At 50.3% G+C, this 22,244-nt stretch overlaps 1 protein-coding gene across 1 annotated transcript in view; it reads right to left on the bottom strand.

Moving 5' to 3' along the window:
* Positions 1-18,946, bottom strand: part of LOC138812152 (1-phosphatidylinositol 4,5-bisphosphate phosphodiesterase eta-1-like) — a 115,510-nt gene extending 96,564 nt beyond the window's left edge. Inside the window, exons 1-2 of the mRNA XM_070000080.1 lie at positions 18,867-18,946; positions 12,043-12,165 (exon numbers count right to left, since the gene is read on the bottom strand). Of these exons, the coding sequence (XP_069856181.1) occupies positions 12,043-12,121 (79 nt within the window). The 5' untranslated portion in view covers positions 12,122-12,165; positions 18,867-18,946. The remainder of the gene's footprint in view (positions 1-12,042; positions 12,166-18,866) is intronic.
* Between the last annotated feature and the right edge of the window lie 3,298 nt (positions 18,947-22,244).

Genomic DNA, 22,244 nt, shown 5'->3' with positions numbered 1-22,244 from the left:
ATCGGATTCGAGAACTTTATCCCAAAGTGGGAAGCACAGTCGGCACCTGCAGCCTCTGCCGGGCTGTGTGGCCACGGGAGGTGGGGGCAGGCGGGGAAGGGGTATAGCTGCACCACTGGGGGAGGAGACAGCGGAGCCCTGAGCCCCAGGGGACCCCACACAGCTCCTGTCTGGGAAGCATCTGTCCTGAACCCGCCCTCCCTGGTCATTGACAGACACTGGTTCCATCCGAGTGACGCAGGCTGAATGCAGACGAGGAACATGCACACACACACGCACATGCACGCAGCATCACACACAAAGACACACACACACACACACACACAGTCCATCCGAGGTGGACACATCCATGAGCCTACTTCTTCTATGCGGGTCTCGGGACACGCACGGGCATTCAAAGCAGTGAGCACAGAAATGCCTGGAATGTTTCCAGCTCCAAGAGAATAAGGTCAGTTTCAAAACAGTTATACAGTGAGAGCTATTTCTCTAGTCTTAAAAAAAAATCACATCCCCAAAGACAAGGTAAATGGCATGAATGAGTCTGGGAAAAGTCAGTTTTTAGTGAATGAAGGAACAGCTTTCCCTCAAGAACAGCAGGGCGGTATCTGGAGTTGAGCTGTCTTCAGAGGAGCTAGGTAGAGGAAGAAACACAGGCAGACATCTCAGAGCAACTGACTGCTGGACACACCGGAGCGGGGCCTCTCTGGCAGGGCGTTAACTCCTTCACTCCCAGAATGCTCTTTCTAATGATCGACGTCTGTTGCCATTTTCTCCTCCCCAGATTCAATGACCTCCCCACCTGAGACCCCTGGGGTTCAAGCACACACACACACACACACACACACACACACACACACACACACACACACACACACACACACACACACACTGCTCACACCAGCTACATCCTCTCCCATCTGGTTTGCCCTCAGCCCAGGGGTCAAGCTCTCCGCCCCAGGGCCGAGCCAATTTCCTGGCTGTTCTCTCCAGAACTCCTGGGAAATTTCTATTTCAATGGTGTCTGGGTGTATACTATCAGAATAGCCTTTTGTAAAGGTGAGTTGACACACACACATCCACAGCCAAGCAAGCTACCAGTGAAGAGCCAGAAACCTGGGCTGGGAAGGTGGCTCAGTGGTAGAGTGCTTGCCTTGCATGCATGATGTCCTGGGTTCAATTCCTCAGCACCACATAAGCAGAAAAAGCTGGAAGTGGCCCTGTGACTCAAGTGGTAGAGCGCTCACCTTGAGCTGAAGAGCTGAGGGACAGCACCCAGGCCCAGGGTTCAGGCCCCAAAACCGTCAAAAAAAAGTCAGAAACCAGGCTGGGTACCAGTGGCTCCTGTCTGTCACCCTAACTACTCAGGAGGCTGAGATCTGAGGATCACAGTTCAAAGCCAGCCCATGAGACTCTTATCTCCAATTAACACCAAAAAGCTACAAGTAGAGCTGTGACTCAAGAGGTAGAGTGCCAGCCTTATGTAAAAGAACCTCAGGCACAGTGCCCAGGCCCTGAGTTCAAGCTCCAAAACTATGTATGTGCGCACACACACACACACACACACACACACACACACACACACACACACACACACACACACAGAACTGCAGCTGTGACCAGCCTTGAGTGAAAAAGCTCAGGACAGAACCCCGGTCCTTCCACCGTCTACTGCCACCATGATGTACTGTCTTTCCCCAAAGGAAACAGGCTGAGCAGCCACAACTGTGAGCCAAAGACCTGGACAGGCACTGGCCGCCATCCAACGCCACTCCTCAAAGGCTGAGCACGGTTGACAGCCGGCTCCCGGAGCCCGTTTATCACTGCTGAGGCGATGGCTCTGCATCTTCCTGAGACACAGAACATGCCCTGGATACCACACATCCTTGTCAAACAAACCAGCCTGGAATTCCTCCACATTGGAAACCTGACATGCATCTGTGACAGTAATTGCTACCTATGCCCAAGCATCTGCATCCCAAGACTGACCGAGTTTTACCTATATTTAACCTTGCCGTGCTGCACAGAACAAGATGAGCTGTCCTCATTGCTGATTTGTCCAGCTCTCCATCAAGACTCTTGGCTTTAAAATGAAGTCGTTTCATTTGTTTTTGAATGTCTAAAAGTATTATTGATCATGTCCCTTCAAATTTTACAGGTTAGCACAGGCCTGCCGGGGCCTCTCCGCCGATGATGACAACGTCCACAGAATTCAAGAGAAAATCCAAGATAGGTTCAATGCTCGGCTTCAGCTTCAGCAAACCAGAAAGCACCAGGCCTCCTGGCGGCGGCCTGGACAGCACTGCTTCTTTTGGTGGGGGGCTGGGAACACAGGCTTCGAGGGGCAGTCAGCATTCACAAACTCACACCCAGGCATAAAGAGATAACCGCATATGCAGCCTTGTGGCTCTGGTGGGTGCTGGCGCTGTGATGATATGAATGGGGTGAGCTCCATGAGGGGCTTGGCCCCCCGTGGCCATACACAGCCGTGCATATTAAAACAAGCACCAGCCCGAGGGCTGAGGCTGGAATGAGCTACTTGCTGAACCCCAAGCGAGCTGGCCTTCCCCATCCTGGGCCAGGGCTGGGCAGCTGGGCTCAAGGCATCTGCAGGCCCAGCACCCTGGCTGAGAGTGAACTGAGCTCCAGCATGCCCAGCACGCTGGCTGGGGAGTGAACCAAGCTCCAGCATGGCCAGCACCCTCGTTGGGAGTGAACCGAGCTCCAGCATGCCCAGCACCCTGGCTGGGGAGTGAACCAAGTTCTAGCATGACCCAGCATCCTGGCTGGGGAGTGAACCAAGTTCTAGCATGACCCAGCATCCTGGCTGGGAGTGAACCTAGCTCCAGCATGGCCAGTACCTGGCTAAGGAGCCCAGAATGGACCCGTGCCAGTAGGCCCAGCACCCGGCTAAGGAGGCCCGGGCCTGCCTTGGGCCCGATGCCCATGCTGCACTGCTGGTGGATAAGGCAGCCATCATAACACCCTGACCCACAGCTCAGAACTCCAGGAATGCCCAGGGGGCCGCAGGCAGCTTCACAGGGCAGCATGCGTGCCTGTGCAGGAGGCGTGCGGCAAGGCGCATGCACACATGTGTGCTGAAGTAGAGGCAGAGGACACACGCAGCTAGGCCCCTCGGGAAGCAGGCTCAGAATAACTGTGGCAGGTACAGCAGGTGCGAAGACGCTGTGGGAACAGCCTCACCGGCAGGAAAGTCCGTGACGCTCTAGTCTCAGAACCACCACCAGAAAGGCTGAAGTGGAGCTGTAGCTCATGTGGTAGAGCACCAGCCTTGAGCAAAAAAGCTCAGGGACAGCGTCCAGGCCCTAAGTTCAAGCCCCACAACCGACCAAAAAAAAAAAAAAAAAAGGAAGAAAAGAAATCAAACGTATTTTAATTTTCTGCTTCATTAGTCTTCGTCATTCACAGCCAATGAGCCCGAAATGGTTATGAAGGCTAATTTTGTTAAAGACCTTGGAGAAAAGAGGAAAGAACTGCTTTTTCCAGAATATTAAAGGTGATGAAATAGAAAACTAATAACATGTTATCTCTTTGTATAAGTGAATCTAATTTGAAATCACGTTGTACGAGGATGTATGCAGAAGCTGTTCCCTAGTCAGGAAACGTCTCCTTCACTCCTATCAGAAGCAGGGCGCCTGCTATACCTCAAGTGTGAAGTGTGTGCTTGAACTCACACTCTCGAGGGGAAAGGATCAAAGCGATGGCTGGAGACCACCCAGAGAGGCGTGAGAATGTCATCCTAGGGGTCCAGGAAACAGGCTGCAAGCTGAGAAATGAAGCCCCCATGAGTGTGTCTGGCAAGCAGCCATCTGCCTGCGGTCCACATGTTACTAGAAAGAGAGTGAAGCCAGAACTGGCTCTAGCTGTGGACGAGGCTCCTCTGCTGGGAAAGTTCAGCACATGGCTCAAGGTGACCATCACTTAGCAGAGAGGAGGACACAGCAGAGGCCACCACACAGAGCTCGGTCCCACCATCCTCCCGCCCAGCCCATTCCATCCAGGCCTCTAAACGCTTTCCTCTGAAGTTCTTTTTCTATCACACGATCCCAGTACTGTAAGGAGCATGCCATCTCTGTTCATCAGAGAATGCAGAGGCTGGCGAGATTTCTCCCACGGAAAATCTACTCTGCATGTGCTAATGCTTAGAAAAGCAGGAAGAGGCTGGCTTGCAGGGCTGACCAGGCCGCTGTGGCTCTGCTCAGTCCTGAGTCCCTGCTAGGCCCGGGCCGCCAGCCATCACCGCCTGCCAGGGTCCGGCTGCTTCCACGCGCAGGGCGCCCTGTGTCTAAACCCACTCTGCGGAGAACCACCGGTGTTCCCAGCACTGACTCGTTGAGTGCTGCTCGTTAGCACTGCTCTTCACACCCAAGTCCCAGCCCAACCCGGGGGCCCACGGACAGGGTGTCTGCGTGCCACCAGCTCCTGGGGTCTCTCCACAGACACCCCACCTTTTTGACAGCCACCTGTGAAGACCCACCCACATCCTTGGCAGCATCCTCCAGCCCCTCCATGGTAGTCTCCTAACCACCAGCCCGCCTGCGTTCCCCTCTGAGATCTGGACATCATCACTGAGCAATGCACAATGCAGCCAACTGTGCTGCTTTTTGGCTGTGAAACAACCTTGCTGGGGACTCTCAAAGGACAATGTATCACCCATAGGTGTCATCGTGCATGACACCCTGGACTCAACGTCAGCCACACCCCAGGGCACCCTCCACAACACAGTACAAAATAGGCAGTCATCACAGACCACCATTGCCAAGCCAACCCACCCAAGTCCTGTGGAAGCAACGCAGGATCCACTGAGGCCATAGGTCTGGGCCTGCCAGAGCGGGAACACGCTGCTCATATCTCAGACCAATCAGAGCAGAGCCTCTGGGAGGGGCCACGAGCCCTGCGCTGAGTCCAGCATGCGGCAGCTCTGGCTCAGACCCTTGAGCTCAGAGCTCACCCTCATTCCAGTTCTCCACATCTGCAGATAAGCCTCTGCCTGGCTTCCAAAGGGCAGTGTTGTGACTGGCTTTGGCACTGTTTCCAAGAATGGGGCTATGTGCAGACAGGGGTCCAGTTTCAACCTAGCAAGGAGCCAAGTGGGACACGGACAACAAACCTGGCCACCACACCTGCTCTTCCCTGGGCCTGTCAACCTCCTGCACATCCCAACAGCACAAAACAAGACCACAGCCAAGAGGGCAGCCCAGCGGGGGCGGAGGGGGGAGAGCCCCTACACAGACCCTTCTTCCAGCCACCTGCAGCCTCCAGCGAGACCCGGCCTTCATACAGCCAGAGGTCCTCAGATGAGTGCATTGGTCTGAGACTGCTGAGACTGCCCTCGTGCATCTTAGCCTTGAACACACCTGGTGCCATGCGGCTAATCCTGCAGGTCTGGGGCCTCCAGGGCTCTTAGGGAGCCTGGGCCTGAGCCTGGCCTGTGTTGTCTGTAGTAAGAAGTGCTCCCAGCCTGTGCTGTCTGATGTAAGAAGTGCTCTACAACAGTGCTCACTTCTGCAGTTAAAGATCGTTACACTCACACAGCACAGAATGAAATCACACAAACAAAACACACCACATTGCCTAGTGCTGGAGGCTCATGCCTGTAACCCTAGCTACTCAGGAGGCTGAGATCTGAGGATCATGGTTCAAAGTCCAAAGTCCGTGAGACTCTTATCTCCAATAAACCACCAGAAAACTGGAAGTGGTACTGTGGCTCAGGACTAGCCTTGAGCTGAAGAGCTGAGGCACAGAGTTCAAGCCCCACAACCAATAAAAAAGAAAATACCACAACTGAGAAGCTTTGTACCAATGGTGCTATTCTAATGAGAGAAAACTCCCCATCAGAGTGGAATGCAATACATTCCTAGTTAAACATTAAAAATCTAGAAAATGCTACTAACTGAGTTTTCATAGCTCAGGGACTCGTTTACAGAAACCTGTTTACCCTTTTATTATGGCAGGTTTGAGGTTTGAACTCAGGGCCTCATGACCATTGGGCTTTCTTGTTCATGGCTTGTATTCTGCCACCGTGCCTCTAATCTTGTATTTTGCTATTGTCTCCTTAACTTTTCTGCCTGGGCTGGCCTCAATTTATGACCCTCCAGATCTCAGCCTCCTGAGGAGCAAGGATTATAGGTGTGAGCCCCGGTAGGCGCCCGGCTCCAGGGCAGCACAGTTGTGATCATTGTTCCAGGGTTCCTTTGCAGCCTTCCACTTCTTCAGGAAGGAACGTCTTGTGGGTCTTCTCTGGGTCCAATCTGACAAAAGCTCAAGTCCAGGGGAGGGGGCCTGTGCCAAAGGACCAGGCGCTCTACTGCACAAGAGTTCAAAACCACATTCAACCACGTACCAAAACAACAAAGTTCTAGACAGCCCCTATCTCTCCAATTCCGTAAAATGAGGAAATCCACTTGGCAACGGTTTGCTGAGCGTCTACTACTTGGCTGGCCCTGGATGAGGGCACAGTCTCCGCTCTCCCAGTTGAACCAGGCATCCTACAACTCATGCGCATCTCTGCACTGACAGGGGGCGGGTCAGCCCCTCAGAGGTCGTGGCTGGGACTGGCCAGGGCTGGGAAGTGGGGAAGCTGCTCCCCCAAAAGAACCCAAAAAGCTGCTCCTCCTCTGTGGATCAGAGGAGGAAATGAGGTCACCACGAGACACAGCCACCAACTTCCAGGGTCAGGGGAGCTGGGCGCCAGGAAGAAACCATGGGTGAGGTCCGAGGCACCAGGTGCTGCAGAGGATGGAGTGGAGGGCCCAGAGGGCAGCGGTAGGGTGAGGAGGCACACGGAGAGGAAGCTGGTCAGGAACACACCCAGCGGGGCTGCCTGCCGTGGGCAGAGGTGAGGACGTCCCTGTGGGCTTGGAGGGGGGGAGGTGGCGTGGCGTGAACAGTCAGAATATTCCCTTGAAATTACCAGTCTCCATCTGGTAATAACTCCAAGCATACCATCCGTGTGACAAGCCTTCATATAAAACATGCCACAGTGTTGGCACTAGTGCATGAGCACTATAATCCTAGCCACTCACAAGGCTGAGATCTGAGGATCGAAGTTCAAAGCCAGCCCAAGCAGGAAAGTCCATGAGACTCTTACCTCCAATGAACCACCAAAAGGCTGGAAGTGGAGGTGTGGCTCAAGGAGTAGAGTACTAGCCTAGAGTCAAAAAGCTCAAGGGTACACACACACACACACACACACACACACACACACACACACACACACACACACACACACACACACACACACACACACACACACACACACACACACACACACACACACACACACACACACACACACACACACACACACCAGGCCATTGGGGAAGGCTTTTCATTTATGCAGTACAAAAGGACAGGCTGCAGGATTTCGTCTGTTTTGCTAGATGGAAGCTAAGAGGCTTTCAGGATTACAAATGCAATCACTCATCATTATTACTGTGGCCCAAGGTAAAATCTAGATCTTTTGCATAATAACTCAATTAAATAATTACAGTGGTTGGGAAGAGCAGAGTCCAGTGGAGGCCACATCCTGCCTCCTGCCCATCACCATGCATACCTCAGGTGCAGAGGGAAAGAGAACGGGGAAATGAGATGGAAATTAATCCCAATCACGGAGATGTGGCTCAAAGAACAAAGGCTTGGAGTGTAACTCGGGTCTGAGGGAAGTGATTCTCAGCAAGTAACCGCTGTAAGCGTGAGGAGCAGTTGACTTCATTAAGCACATTATTCCTTCTTGATAATTGATGAATAAGAAAATTGATCGGCCCAGGTAATGTGAGAACTGGGGCCTCTCCTGCGCCTGGACCACAAGAACCATAGGTTTAGGAAGATGAACCTGAGAATGGAAAGGGAAGTCAGGCGGGGTTGGCGGACACCTTGGCCTGCCCACACCATTCAAACTGAAGCCATAGCTGTGCACACAGCTCACGCCGGAAATCCTAGCCAATCAGGAGGCTGAGATCTGAGACTCACAGGTTGAAAGCCAGCCTGGGCAGGTAAATCTGAGACTCTTGTCTGAATTAACGAGGAAAAGCTAGTAGAGCACCAGACTTGAGTGAAAAAGCCAAGCAAAAGTACACAAGGCCCCAAGATCAGGTCCCAGTACACACACACACACACACTGAGGCTTTGAAAACCAAATACCTTTATGTGGTGAGGAGGAGGGGGTGGGGGGTGGCAGGGGCGTCTCAGCACGATTAAGGCCTTTCTCTGGCCAGGGGTAGCAAGGGGCGGGGGGGGGGAATAACCTGAGGGACTGGGAGGGGGAATTCAATGAGTTTCAGGTTGGAAGCCCACAGTGGGATGGACCCACAACCGAAAGTAGCCAGAAAGCTCTATTCTACTCAGAAGCTCCAAGTGCCGTGTGCATGAGAAACTGCATATTAACTGCAAGCGCACTGAGCACTGGTTTATGAAGCCAGACAGTGTATGGAACAACAATGACGCTGTGATTTGCTACAACCAAGAGAGGGATTCTTCAAAAGTAGGTGATTTTCAGATGAGAAGAATTCATGAGGCGTCTAAGCCGCTAAGGCAAGATTCATACTGCACAAAATACTATCTGCACAAACGTATCTTGAAACCGCACGCTTGGTGGAGGGAAGCAGAGCTGTGGCCCTCTGCCTCCATAGTACTCGGGGAGGGAGAAACACCCATGGCCCCTGGGGGTCCCCCAGCTCTGAGCCATATCCACCCGTCCTGTGTGGACCACAGACACTTCCACACATTTGCAGAGCAGGCACCCCATTTATGAATGAATGAATGAGGGAACAACTGATGGAACACAGCTACAGTTGCCTGAGGTAATGTCCCTTCCGCTTTGGGCTGTGGATAACATCCTAAATTGTTTGTAGTGAGAATATGGCACCTGGAGCAACAGAAAACCAGGCAGGACAGGCCGCGAACAGCGAAGCAGAGAGTAGTGCTGCATGTTCATTCTGACGCCCATGGACCCCCTCTGGGCCTTTACCACACCCAGCCGCAGGGCACCTTAGCTGGAGCATGCAAGCGTGTGTCCACGTCTGTGGACACAAAGCCCATGGCCCTGTGGGGAACACGGAAGATGGTTTCCTTCTCTTATTCACGTTGACTTGGTTGTGCACAGCAAGAAAGGGGTCAGAACACTCACATGGGCGCTACAAAACCCTCCCAAGAGGGACACGGCAGGCCATGTGCCCCCTCTCCTCTCACTAGGGCCATGTCCTCATCAAAGATTACCATACAGCAAGCGGGGGGGGGGGGGGGAGGGGGGTGCTACACTTCTGACAAGTCCCCAAGTTCAGTAAGCTTCTGTGTGTCTGTGCGTGTGTATGCATGCATGTATGCACGTGTGTGTGTGTGTGTGTGTATTGGTCCTAGGGCTTGAACTCCAGGTCTTGACACTGTCCCTGAGCCTCCCAAGTAGCCAGGAATCCAGGCAGGGCTGCTAGTAGCAGCCCAGTGCCCACATCAGCAAGCATTTGCTTCCTGCAGTGGTAGCAGAGCATCCTCTGGTCTTCGGTCACCTGGTCTCCGACATGCACATCCACCATGACATGTTACTCCAGCAGAAATACTTACCGCTGCTACTGCATTGTCAACAGACACACTTGAAATTCCAAACAGCTTTGATCCTTTTAATCTTGGGGATTTAAAATGTGTAAATCCTTCCAGAAATAATCCCTGAAGGCACACAGTAACCAGTTCTTATTTGTAGGTTTGATAGTGCCCCCTAGTGGTCAGTAAGAAGTAACTCACAAAATACAGGACCTGGGACTAGAAATACTTCAAAGGCATCTGAAAGTGGAGCTAGAAAGAAGCATGCTTATTTCTCCCAGGAGGGAGCCAAGTTTCCAAGAGGATTACACAGCCTGTTTACATCCATGTACTGTCAGCGGAGCACAGCCCGGCAGGCTCACGAGACCGGAAACAGATGGTCTCTGGAGTCGGGCAGAGCAGGGTCTGAATTCGAATCCCACTGTTAAACCTCCCCACACCTCAGATGCTAGGCACAAAAAGGGGTGAGAAACCACTGTGAAGACTCAATGAACGGAATCGTCCAGGCTTCACATGAAGAATCTGCCAACCGCATTGAACTATGAAAACATTTTAAGGCTGATTTCAGTTATAGCCTTGAAGAACTCTGGATAAATTTAAAATACTAATAATTATTATTAATAAATATTCTTAATAACTTATCTGAAGCCAGTGCCAATGGCTCATGCCTGTAATCCTAGCTACTCCAGAGGCTGAGATCTGTGGATTAGTTTGAAGCCAGCCCAGGCAGAACAATCCATGAGACTCTTATCTCAAAAAAAAGAAAAAACAAAAGCCAAATGGAGCTTGGCTCAAGTGGTCTTGAGCAAAAGAATCTCAGAGACAGCACCCTAGCAGAGTTCAAAATAGTAATAATAATAATAATAATCTGAACTTTTTTGAAATTAACACATTAAAGTTGGGAAAAAATACTTCTAACCCCTGTGGAGTTTGTTGTTGTGGTTACTGTTTTGTGCTGGTCCTGGAGCTTGAACTGAGGGCCATGCACTCTCATTTGGCTTCTTCACTTGAGGCTAGCAATCTACCATTTATGCCTCAGCACCATGTCCAGTTTTCTGGTGGTTAATTGGAGGTAAGAGTCTCATGGACTTCCCTGTCCCAGTTGACTTCAAACCACCCAGCTCTCAGGCTCCTGAGTAGCTAAGATTACAGACAGGTGTGTGAGCCACTGGTGCCTGGCTCCTGTTTCTTTAATTACCATATTTGTTCTTGTTAAAAAAAATTGAATAAAGTTAACTAGTGACCTATGCCTATAGTCCAAGCTTCTCAGGAGGCGGAGGGAAGAGAATCACTTGAGTCCAGGAGTTCAAGGTAGTCTAGGTAATACAGAGAGACTCCATCTCTTGAAAACGATGCAGTTCTAACATAGAACATGCATTGAGTGAGACAGGAGAACAAGGTACGGACCTCGTGGCAAAGGCTGAGAGAAAGCGCGGTCGGGCACACTACCGCAGTCCGCACTCCACAAGGGAGCCACGTGTGCTACCACCCTCCCACCACAAAGGCACCAGCCACAGGGTCCAGCGGGAACATGGTGCAGGAAGTATTCGCTCTGGCCTGACACATAATCAACTACGGCAACAGGAGCAGGCACTGCATCTGTTTCCCTTCCTGGATCACAAATAGCATCTTCCAGCCAAACGCCCCAAGAAGAAGAGGAGCTGTGGCTCAAGTGGTAGAGCACCCAGGCCCTGAGTTCAAGTCCCAGGACCAACACACACATACACACACACACACACACACACACACACACACACACACACACACACACCTGATCTCACCAAGTGTTGTAAGGCAACACAAGAAAAATCCGCCATGCAGAATAATAACATACATGAAGTGACACTCAAGAGCTCGTACATGAACTCTACCACCCTATAAACCTGGACTCTTGACATCAGCTCCACTCTAGGATGTCCTGGCAGCAGACTGACACAGCTCACCCCGTGGCACCCTCCGAGATGCAGGGGCGGGAGGCAGGGGTACAGAAGCCCGGGGGGCCATGGCGACCCATCTTGATTAGTGGGGATCCCTCCCTGCAGCACTAATGAGCGAGCACTGCTTTGCCCTGCCATGGACCTCATGCAGCCCGATACCTAGAGAGGGCACAGAGGACAGTGATAAGCACGAAGGGATGTCCTTTGCATTCATGTCCACACAGGAACGACCTTTTCATTCCTGTCCCTCCTCACCCCGCCCCTTTATGATCTGGCGGGGACCAGCACAGACAGGCCACCACGAGATCCCAGAATGCCTCACTAGGAGCCCAGCCCAGCACCAGCATGGTGTATTCAAGAGTCAGAAAGAGGAAGGCACAGGGGGCCATGACTGTTGAGTGGCTGGCATGGGACAAAGGGACTGGTTGGGTAATGAGTCACACACACGAGCCCAGGCTCCCAGTCCAAGCCAGCCAGTGCACCATGCCGCCTCCGCCAGGCCAGAAAGAGCAGAAGGAAAGAAAGACACAGCCCATCCACCCTCGGAGCTCACCGTGGAACGCGCCGTTGTCCACCAGGAAGTGCCTGCAGTACCGCACGCTGCTCCGCTCCTCCGGCCTCCAGGACGCCATTGTGGCACGACGGCCGGCACGGCTGAGCCGGGCCGCTGGGTCACCTGCCGAGGGAGAAAGGGCAGAAGTGAAGACCATGCAGCATGTGGTCTGTGTGGGCCGTGCCCCCATACACATGGACACAATGTACGTGCACACATGCAGACCCACGCCGCCAAGACACGCTGGGAGGGGCCTGCGTGGACAGCACCCCACACACGTGGAGTAGACATGCACACATGCATGTACACACACATGCACATGCACCCCACGCAGGCCCACATTGCCAACACACACCAGGAGGTGACAGGTGGTGACACACATGTACGCAAGCACACATCACGTGTGTGCATCAACCACACATGCCCACACACACATGCCAATGCACCAGGAGAGTCCTGGCGGGGGTGGCAACATACAAATGTACACCCAGATGTGCACACACACACACACACACATCCACACCTTGATATATACACACAGAACCCCTGGCTTCACATGTGTTCACATGCATCCACACAGAGACCTGTATGTGTACCTGTGTATACATGGACACCCATGTGTGCATGCTCATGTATGTGCAACTGAGTGGACACATATATTCACATGCATACCTACTGACACAACATACACATATACATGTGTACACACATAAGTACTCACAAACCATGCATATATGTCAGCATGTATGTACACACATGCCTACACATGTAAACACTCCAACGCTCCATACAACCACCCCACCTCCACACATGGACCCCAGCTCAGGTACTCCCCGCCATCCCCAGCCATGACCTTCAGTGTCCAGCTCTGAGGAGAAACAGCTATGTATGTCCATTAACTTCCTGATGTTTCTATTAGCATGTATTATTTGCACAAGAGGCAATGCATTGAGACATTTCCATATATGCACACAGCACACGCCATCAACCTCACCCGCCTTTCTGAAAATAACTACAACTGCTGCCACTGTTCTACCTGCACACATACAAGTCAAGTACTTCCATGAGCCTCATTCCTGGGTCCTCTCTACTCAGCCTCCAGCGGTGCCTGTGCTTACACAGACTTGTAGCCTCAGACTACAGAGATTCTGCCTTCTTTCTTTCACGAAGTCCCGTCTTCCTCCAATGCGTGCCCCTCTCTGGTGGGTCTCATTCCTGTGAAGAGCCCTCTATATTTTAAAAAGAATTTCTTTTTTCTTTTTTGGGGGGGTCCGGTCATGGGGCCTGAACTCTGGGACTGGACGCTGTCCCTCAGCTCTTCAGCTCAAGGCTAGCGCTCTACCACTTGAGCCACAGCGCCACTTCCAGCTTTTTTCTTTTTGCTTAAGTGGTGCTGAGGAATCGAACCCAGGACCTCATGCATGCAAGGCAAACACTCTACCACTGAAACCACCTTCCCAGCCCCAAGAATTCCTTCTTCCAAGCACAGGGAGAGCCAGGGCAGTCAGGCAGACAGGCAGACAGACACAGACAGACAGACAGACACACAAATATATGTATAACTATAAATAGATAAGTGATATTATTTATAATAGAAATCCCTGACTCTATGTATGCTCACTTCCCTTACTAACTTCATTTTGTGGTTTTGTTGCTATGATACTTTGTCCTTTTAAAACCCTGGGGCTTGAACTCGGGACCTGATTGCTGTCCATGAGCATTTTTACTCAAGGCTAGTGCTCTACCACTTGAGCCACAGAACTACTTCTGGGTTTCTGGTGGTTTACTGGAGATAAGAGTCTCCTGGACTTTCCTACCCGGGCTGGCTTTGAACCTGGATCCTCAGATCTCAGCCTCTTGAGTAGCTAGGATGAAAGGCTTGAGCCACCAGTGCCCAGCTCCTTCCTTTGCCCCATCTAATCACTGTCAACCCAAAGAAGGAGGCGGTAGACTCTTAGTTCTCAGTGGTCTCAGAGCTGTGCCTCATCCACACATGAAGCTGGCGTGGTGAGGAGCATGGGGCCCCCAAAGCCCCTCCGGCCCCAGCGCCCCACAGCCCCGCATGCCGTGAGCAGGGGTGGTGGGTGACCCAGTATGTCCATCTGTAATTATAAACTCAAATAACCCTGGAAAACTACATAATTAACAGAACTCTCCAGGCGCAAGTGACAAAGAGAAATGCTGATTTCTTCTCTGGAACCTCACTAGAGATGAAAGGCAAAGTTAATCACCTCTGACGGCGTGGCCCATAAACCCTTCAGCCGGGAGGAACAGGCAGGCCAGAGAAAAGCCTGAACCTCTCCCACACCTCCTTCCCAGCCACCCTTGGGAATCCTGCATCGAGAAATCCCCACACGGAAGCTAAGATCTCACAGAAGTTGGGCCTCTAGGGTTTCCCCACTGATTTAAAGACAAGAGAATTACGGGGGGCGGGGTCTGCTCCCCCTGGCCAGGCCCAGCAGCCCAGCCTTGGGTCAGCCCAGGGCCCCTGGCTGGATGCTGGGCCCCAGGCCACCCAGCCTGTGGTCTCCCCCCACCCCCACCCAGGGACCACCCTCCCCCTCCACTCTCCCACTCCACCCCAGCTTCAATCACCGCCAAAGCCCAGCCCCTCCCAGCAACTGACACAAAGGGAAATAAATAAAAGGGTACTTTGTTCAGCTTTAAGGCTCACAGGAGACTTTACTAAACCCCAAGTTCCTGGTGTGTTTTCTTTTCTTTAAAGCAATGGCGAGCTGAAATCACTCTGAGCAGCTGGGACAATGAGGTTCAATCAACCCTCCAAAGACTCAGATACTGGCTTGAGAGAACCCCAGCTTGAAAGGAGCTCCTATGTTTTGATCTAATAACTCATCTTTTCTGGAAAAATATCCAAAAGAAATAGAGATGCAGATCAAAATGAATGCACAAAGATATTCACTGTAGCACTTTTTTCTATAACAGAAAAATTAAAAGACTAAATGCCCAACTTCGGACAGCACTGATGGCTGAGTGTATATGAATAATCTTGCTTGCACAGATTTACAAATGAGCATAGGCAAGTGTTCAAGAAACAGACTAGTATATTAACTATGAGATATAATAATACTGTATAAAACTTCTATATGACGTATTTTGTAATATTGCATCACTCTTAACAAAAAGGCATTTGATCTTTGCTATGCCACATCTATAAATTCTCATTATTATGTTAGAAAGCTCCCTGTGCTTCCAACTTTGTAAACTTTTTTTACATGATTTGATAAGAAACATTGTCTGATGCGTACCTGTTATTCAGGAGGCGGTGGTTAGAAGATCATAGGCAACATTAGAGCAAGACTCTTAACTGAAAGCAAACTAAAAGCAAAAGTGGGGGTTAGAGGGCTGCCTCTGGTGATAGAACCTCAGCCAAATGAGAGAAAGCATCAGACCAAGAGTTCAAGTCTTAGCTGGGCGCCAGTGGCTCACGCCTGTCATCCTAGCTACGCAGGAGGCTGAGATCTGAGGATCCCTGTTCAAAGCCAGCCCAAGCAGGAAAGTCCATGAGACTCCAATGAACCACCAGAAAACCAGAAGTGGCACTGTGGCTCTAGTGGAAGAGCACTAGCCTTGAGCTGAAGAGCTGAGGGACAGCACCCAGGCCCAGAGTTCAAGCCCCACGACTGACAAAAAAAAAAAAAAAAAAAAAAAAAAAAAAAGAGTTCAAGTCTTGTTCTTGGACAAATAAATAAATAATAAAAGCAAAAGAACTGGGGGCATGACTCAAGTGGTGGAGCATGCAAGCACTGGACCCTAAGCTCAATTCCCAGCACCACCAACAAAACAAAACTATGACATTGTCTGTCTACTGATATTTCTCCACTAGTCTGTTGATGGGAAATTTCTAATACCAAACCAGTTTCCAGGTAAACACAATCTCTGACCTGTGACCTCCATTACACATCCCTGGCCTGCTCATGCCGTGCTGGGGTCTCTGCACGCATGCTCCTGAAGGAGACCTGCGTGGCCCTTCCAGGGATTTTGTTCTGAGGCTGTCTCAGCTTCTCTATCCCCAGAAGAATGGAGATGACTGAAATTAATTTTTCCTTGAGAATTTTAATAATTAAGATTAGCATCCTGACACATCTCATAAATGTTCTATGTATATGTAGAAGAATGTGTATTTGGTATTTTTCACATAATATCTTCATGTTTATCAGCTCAAACAGATTGGCTGTCCTCATCAGAGCTTATGACTGATTTCCCTGTCATGTTCTAATGAGGAAGAATATTAAAATTTCTCTAAGAATATGTGTCTCATTGTGGTTCTCTCCATGTTTGCTTTATATTGAGATCATGTTATTAGTGTAAGTCTATCTTTCTGAAAAACTTTTTTTTGGTCAGTTGTGGGGTCTGAACTCAGGCTGGACATTGTCCCTGAACTTTTCTACACAAGGCTAGCACTCTACTACTTTAAACCACAGAACCACTTTCAGTTTTCTAGTGGTTTATTGGAGGTAAGAGTCTCATGGATTTTCCTGCCGAGGCTGGCTTTGAACCACAATCCTCAGATCTCAGTCTCCTGGGTAGCTAGTATTACAGGTGTGAGCCACTGGCACCTGGCTGAGAATTTTTTTTTCATCACAGTGATCTGCTTTATCTCCAAATACTTTATGTCTTTTAAAATCTTTTTTATCTGATACTAATAATGCTGACTTTCTATGGGACTTTTGTTTTCAATCAATACTTACATTTTTCTATTAACTTACTTCTAAACTTTCTGGATTCTTATATTTTAGGTGTGTGTGTGTTTCTTATATGTTAGGGTGTGTGTGTGTGTGTGTGTGTGTGTGTGTGTGTGTGTGTGTGTGTGTGTGTGTGTGTGTGTGTGTGTGTGTGTGTGTGTGTGTGTGTGTGTGTGTGTGTGTGTGTGTGTGTTAGTCCTAGGCTTGAACTAGCTCTCTACTACTTGAACCACAGCCCCACTTCCAGCCTTTTCTGAATTGTTTGTTGGAAAAAGTCTCATAGACTTTCCTGCTCAGGCTGGCTTCAAACCTCTATCCTCAGAGTTCAGCTACCTAAGTAGCTAAGATGACAGGCATGAACCACCAGCACCTGGCTGGTTTTGAAAGCTATTTTTAAAGACAGGCTCCCGGTGGTTAATTTCTCCAATGCAAGAAAGGTAGCATTGCACTGTCTTCTACTGTCTCCTGACCTCTCTGCCCCGGCACGCTCAGCATTGTCAGTCTGAGAAGACAAGCTACCTCTTCTCCCTGGCTCTACATGAGACCCTCGCCTCATCTTTCATGTTCTGCAATTTGGTCACATATATACTTCGGCTGTTCTCATTCTTTACCTGCCCTTAACGGGGATTCCTACGACTTTGGGAATGTGTAAAGCAATGAATTTGTATTGATCCTTAGGATTTCTCAGTCACGTAATCCCTTTACTCTGGAGGCCCTACCCCAGAAAAGGAAGAGGAGGAGAAGGGGGAAGAGGAAGAGGAGGAAGAAGAGGAAAAAGAAGAAGAGGAGGAGGAGGAGAAGGAGGAGGAGGAAGAGGAAGAAGAGGAGGAGGAAGAAGAGGAGGAGGAGGAGGAGGAGGAGGAGGAGGAGGAGGAAGAAGAGGAGGAGGAGGAGGAGGAGGAGGAGGAGGAGGAGGAATCTTTTTTAAAATATGTAACTGTAGGAATGTATGGTCTATTCACTTATTTCTCCCAAAGAATGAAAGTTAACCTAGCAATAAGAATTCTGTAAAACAATACACACTGTCCACATTCTTGTGCTAAGAACTGGTTCTGACTTTGAGTTTGTGCCCTTGACTGAAACTTGGACACTAAATAATAGATTTCATATCCCTCTCTTGACAGATGAAGAATAAGTTGGTCCAGTTTGTGTTCACTCTCTTCCAAGACTGCGTTTTAATGACTGATGCAGTAAACGGACAAAAATACTTCTAATTCACAACCTATTTAAAAGGAGAAAAGCGAAGTTCCGAATAGAACCTTGTATACAATGATTTTCCCCCTGCTTTTGAGGTTTCTCTGACACTTACATTCAGGCACTGCTCTGGAAAGCACAGAAATAACAGGCCTGCCTGTGGGCTGGAGACCCGGACAGACCCGAGCAGAGGAGGGTCAGGAAAGCCTGGGCTGTGTGAGTACTGCCAGCCCGCGGCAGCTCAGCGCTTCTGCCATGCGTGGGTCCAGTCTCACTCGCCACTGGGTCTGGCCAGAGACAATCGTACGGCTTCATGAGAAGGAAGGAAATATCTGAAAACTGCACCGACTCCCTAGGCCTGACATGGAAACCCGCACTGCGTGAGCTTTAGAAATCACTGCCTGGATCTTTGGTAAGACTGACAGGGAGATGAGGAGAGTTGCTATGCTTTTTCCTTAACCTTGTCTCCCGACCTTAACTCTATCACGAGGAACTGGGAGAGTGTGGCTTATTTTTCCTGCATTAGTGGAATTTTTATTTTTCATTTATGAAGTGAAAAGTTTCAAAATTCATAAATCATCAAAGAGTATCTATCTACTAGTGAATAATTTACCTCTGGCCTCTAGCTCCAGAAAAGTCAACATACGTTTTCTTCCAGTTACTGCATATGCACAGGACAAACTTCTTCACAACTCTGGTTATACAAAACCCATCATGCTTAACTAGAAATGAAAAACCAAAGAAACTTGACATCGCTGTCAATTCCTCTGTGAACACATCCCCTTTTCTGTAGAGAAATCTGCTTTGAAAACATGACTTTTCTTTTCGATCTCTGCGGCCTCACTCAGGAAGGAAGTGTTAGACAAGAACAAGCCAGACTGTCTGAAGAACTGAACGGCACACCATGAATCACCAGCATCAACTCACTTCAATTCTGGCCCAGAATTCTGGCCCCTTGCAAACCCAGTTTGCCGAGGTTTTGCCGAGGTCCAAATGAGGAGGTGGGGAAAGGCGAAGCAGTGGCTGAGGTTGAAAGTCCGAGTCTCACAGAGAAGGAAGTGAAGGCAGCTTTGAAAAAAGCCTTGAGTACCTACGATGGTTAATCAGTAACTCGAGGGCACTAAGCCCTGAACTAGGTCTCCCTGCCTCTTCAGCACAGAATGGCCTAGGCAGCTTCCTGAAGTCCTCACTCCATTCAGAAGGATAGCACGCAGCACACAAGCACTCAGTTAGACCCAGCCCCAGCCGCCTTCCCGGTGCTCCACGGCCACCAGAGCGGAGGCTGAACTCCAGTGTGGGACCCGGGATCTGCACGTACAAACCTGCACCTTCCCCTGCAACCCTCGAGTCAGTCAGGGGGAAGAAAGAAGAGCCAGGAGAGAAGTGTGCCTGGCAGGGGGGAGGGGCCATGGGAGTGGAGGCTTCTGGAACACTAGAAGAAGTACCGACCCAGCCACCCACTGGCTATGCTGCCATGGTCATTCCTGAGGAAGGCCTTACCATCACCATCACCACCACTATCACCACCACCACATCACCACCACCACCATCACCACCACCACCACCACCACCACCATCACCATCACCACCATCAGCACCACCACCATCACCACCACCACCACCACCACTACCACCACCACCATCACCATCACCACCACACCACCATCACCACCATCAGCACCATCACCACCCCCATAAACCAGCTCAGAAACCCATGTCAGCAACCACCCCAGTACAAGGAATCCAGATACAATCTCCCAACACCAGGTGGAGCATGGAGTTTTGGCAGTGCCACACCCCCTGTGTGGACAGTCTTCCTCGGTTCACCAAGCGCCCACGGTGATTCTGGTCTCCAGTGTGTAAGCATAGCGTCCATTCCAGCAGTGGCCTCCCAAAGCTATTTCCAAAAAGCAAGCAGGCAGAGCTGGTGTATGATAAAACCAGGAGCTCACCAGACACGGAGAGACCAGGCATTCAAACCACAGGGCCCGGCCCATACACACATGGCCAGATGTCAAGAGGGAGACGTGACAAGAGTGGGCTTTGATGTGGAGGCCTGGGGAGCAGATGTAAACACCGCTCACTCCTAAACCAATACCCAGCCCAGTTTATAAACAGTCCCCAGTGCTTTCCAGGAGCCAGACCTCAATTTATAACCTCCAGACACCAGAAGCAAAACAGCTTCTCGGCTCCTCACCAGCTTCTCGCTCTCCACCAGCTTCTCCACTCCCCAATGGCTTCTCGGCTTCTCATTTTCCATGGGCTTCTCACTTTCCACCGGCTTTTCCATTCCCACCGGCTTCTTGTTCCCCACCAGCTTCTCTGCTTCCCACTGACTTCTCGCTCTCCACCGGCTTCTCTACTCCTCACCAGCTTCTCCATTCCCCACCAGCTTCTCCACTCCCCACCAGTGGGTTAGAAAAACATCCATCCCTCTGCATTTTGCATAAAGGGGGAAATTTGAAAATAAAACCAACCTAGTCATTTTTGTAAACTCAGTCTTGCATTCCCCACTGGTGGGCTAGACTAGAACCAGAGGCAAACAGACCACAGTTCAAATCCCACATCTGGTCTATGCTTAATTAGATCCTAGGCAAGAAACAAACTAACTTCTGCCTGGCACCAATGGCTCCCACCTATAATTCTAGCTACTCAGGAGCCTGAGCTCTGAGGATCAAAGTTCTAAGGCAGGAAAGTGGAAAGTCCTGAGACTCTTATCTCCAATTAACCAACAAACAGCTGTAAGGGGAAGTGTGACTCAAGTGATAGAACACCAGCCAAAAACCTCAGGGACAGTGCCCAGGGTCTGAGTTCAAGCCCTAAGACTGCCACACAGGAAAGAAGGAAGGAAGGAAGGAAGGAAGGAAGGAAGGAAGGAAGGAAGGAAGGAAGGAAGGAAGGAAGGAAGGAAGGAAGGAAGGAGGGAGGGAGGGAGGGAGGGAGGGAGGGAGGGAGGGAGGGAGGGAGGGAGGGAGGGAGGGAAGGAGGGAAGGAGGGAGGGAGGGAGAGAGAGGGAGGGAGGGAAGAAGGAAGGATGGTAGTTTTCTCTTAGCCTCTTCAGTGACACAGGCTCATAAGTCCCATCTCTTTTCATTATGGTGGCCTGTGATAATACACACAGGAAATGTGTAGTCACATGTTAGACATATATGATCACTCCCTACCTTTCTTCCAGAACCTTTTAAATGCACTTACTTATCCCTTCTTGTATTAGATCTTACTCATGCCCAGATTCCTCTGGCCAGGGGTACAGAATGTGTACCACCTGAGGCAGGGTCCTTGGCCTGCTCACTGTCCCTAAGCTTCTATCGCTCCAGGCAAGTATTCTATCATACTCTTCCGCAGTGCCACTCTGTTTTCTGGTGGTTAACTAGAGATAAGAGTCTCACAGACTTTCCTGCCCTGGTGGGCCATGTTTGAACCTTAATCCTCAGATCTCCTGAATAGACAGATTACAGGTATGAGCCACCGGCGCCCAGCCATATATTAGGTAAGTGTGAGCCCTGGTTTACTAATGTACATAATAAACAAGCGAACTGGGCCCTCTCAGCCATACAACATACAATCTCCTGTTGGACGCAGGCTGTCAGTGGAGGGAACCCAGAACAGAGCTGGGAAGAGCATCTTTATCTCTGCCACAAAGGTCCTCTTGGGGAGCCAGGCTCTCTGCCCATCCCCCACCCCCACCCCATCTGCTGAGGAACTTGAGGGTAATAAGGTGAAGCTGTGTAAACGTCTCCCCGGGATGTTTACAACACACATTTCTGATTCGGCACACCCTCATCACAGCAGAACAGATTTTCTCCAAAAACAAAAGAGGTCACGGATGTCAAAGGGATGTGAGTGTCCACTGAAGTGTGTCTAAATGATTTTCCTTGTGACAAAGCCAGCCTGGGAAGAGGACGCTGGGTGAGCGAGCAGGCCCTGTCCATGCCTTGCGGCTCAGCCCACTCCCCAGACAAAGAGCAACAACCGAGTGGGGGTGCTCTTCAGCAGCTTCCCTGAACTCAGCCACCAGGAAACTCACGTGACCATGGAAGAAAGAAGGCCACAGATTGTCTGCGTCCCAGATATGAAAAGAAAATGTCTCCTAGACATCCAAACCAAAGGGTCACAAAATTATAATACATTTCCGCAGTTTAAACTCATGAAGAAATGCCTAGAAATTACTCTAGCTCAGAAGTGAAAGGGTGTACATACATGTTCTACTGGACTCCTTTTACTGCTGTATAATTTTGCACACACATCCCTTTCTATCCCAGAGGAAGAACAGTCTTGATCATTGAAGCATGACAGGCTTACTCT

Source organism: Dipodomys merriami, unplaced genomic scaffold (assembly GCF_024711535.1).
Source record: "Dipodomys merriami isolate MVZ:Mamm:240054 unplaced genomic scaffold, mDipMer1.0.p SCAF_56, whole genome shotgun sequence".
NCBI classification, from domain to species: Eukaryota; Metazoa; Chordata; class Mammalia; order Rodentia; family Heteromyidae; genus Dipodomys; species Dipodomys merriami.
The sequence above is the reverse complement of the archived record's forward strand: the minus strand, read 5'-3'. Positions and strand labels throughout refer to the sequence as shown.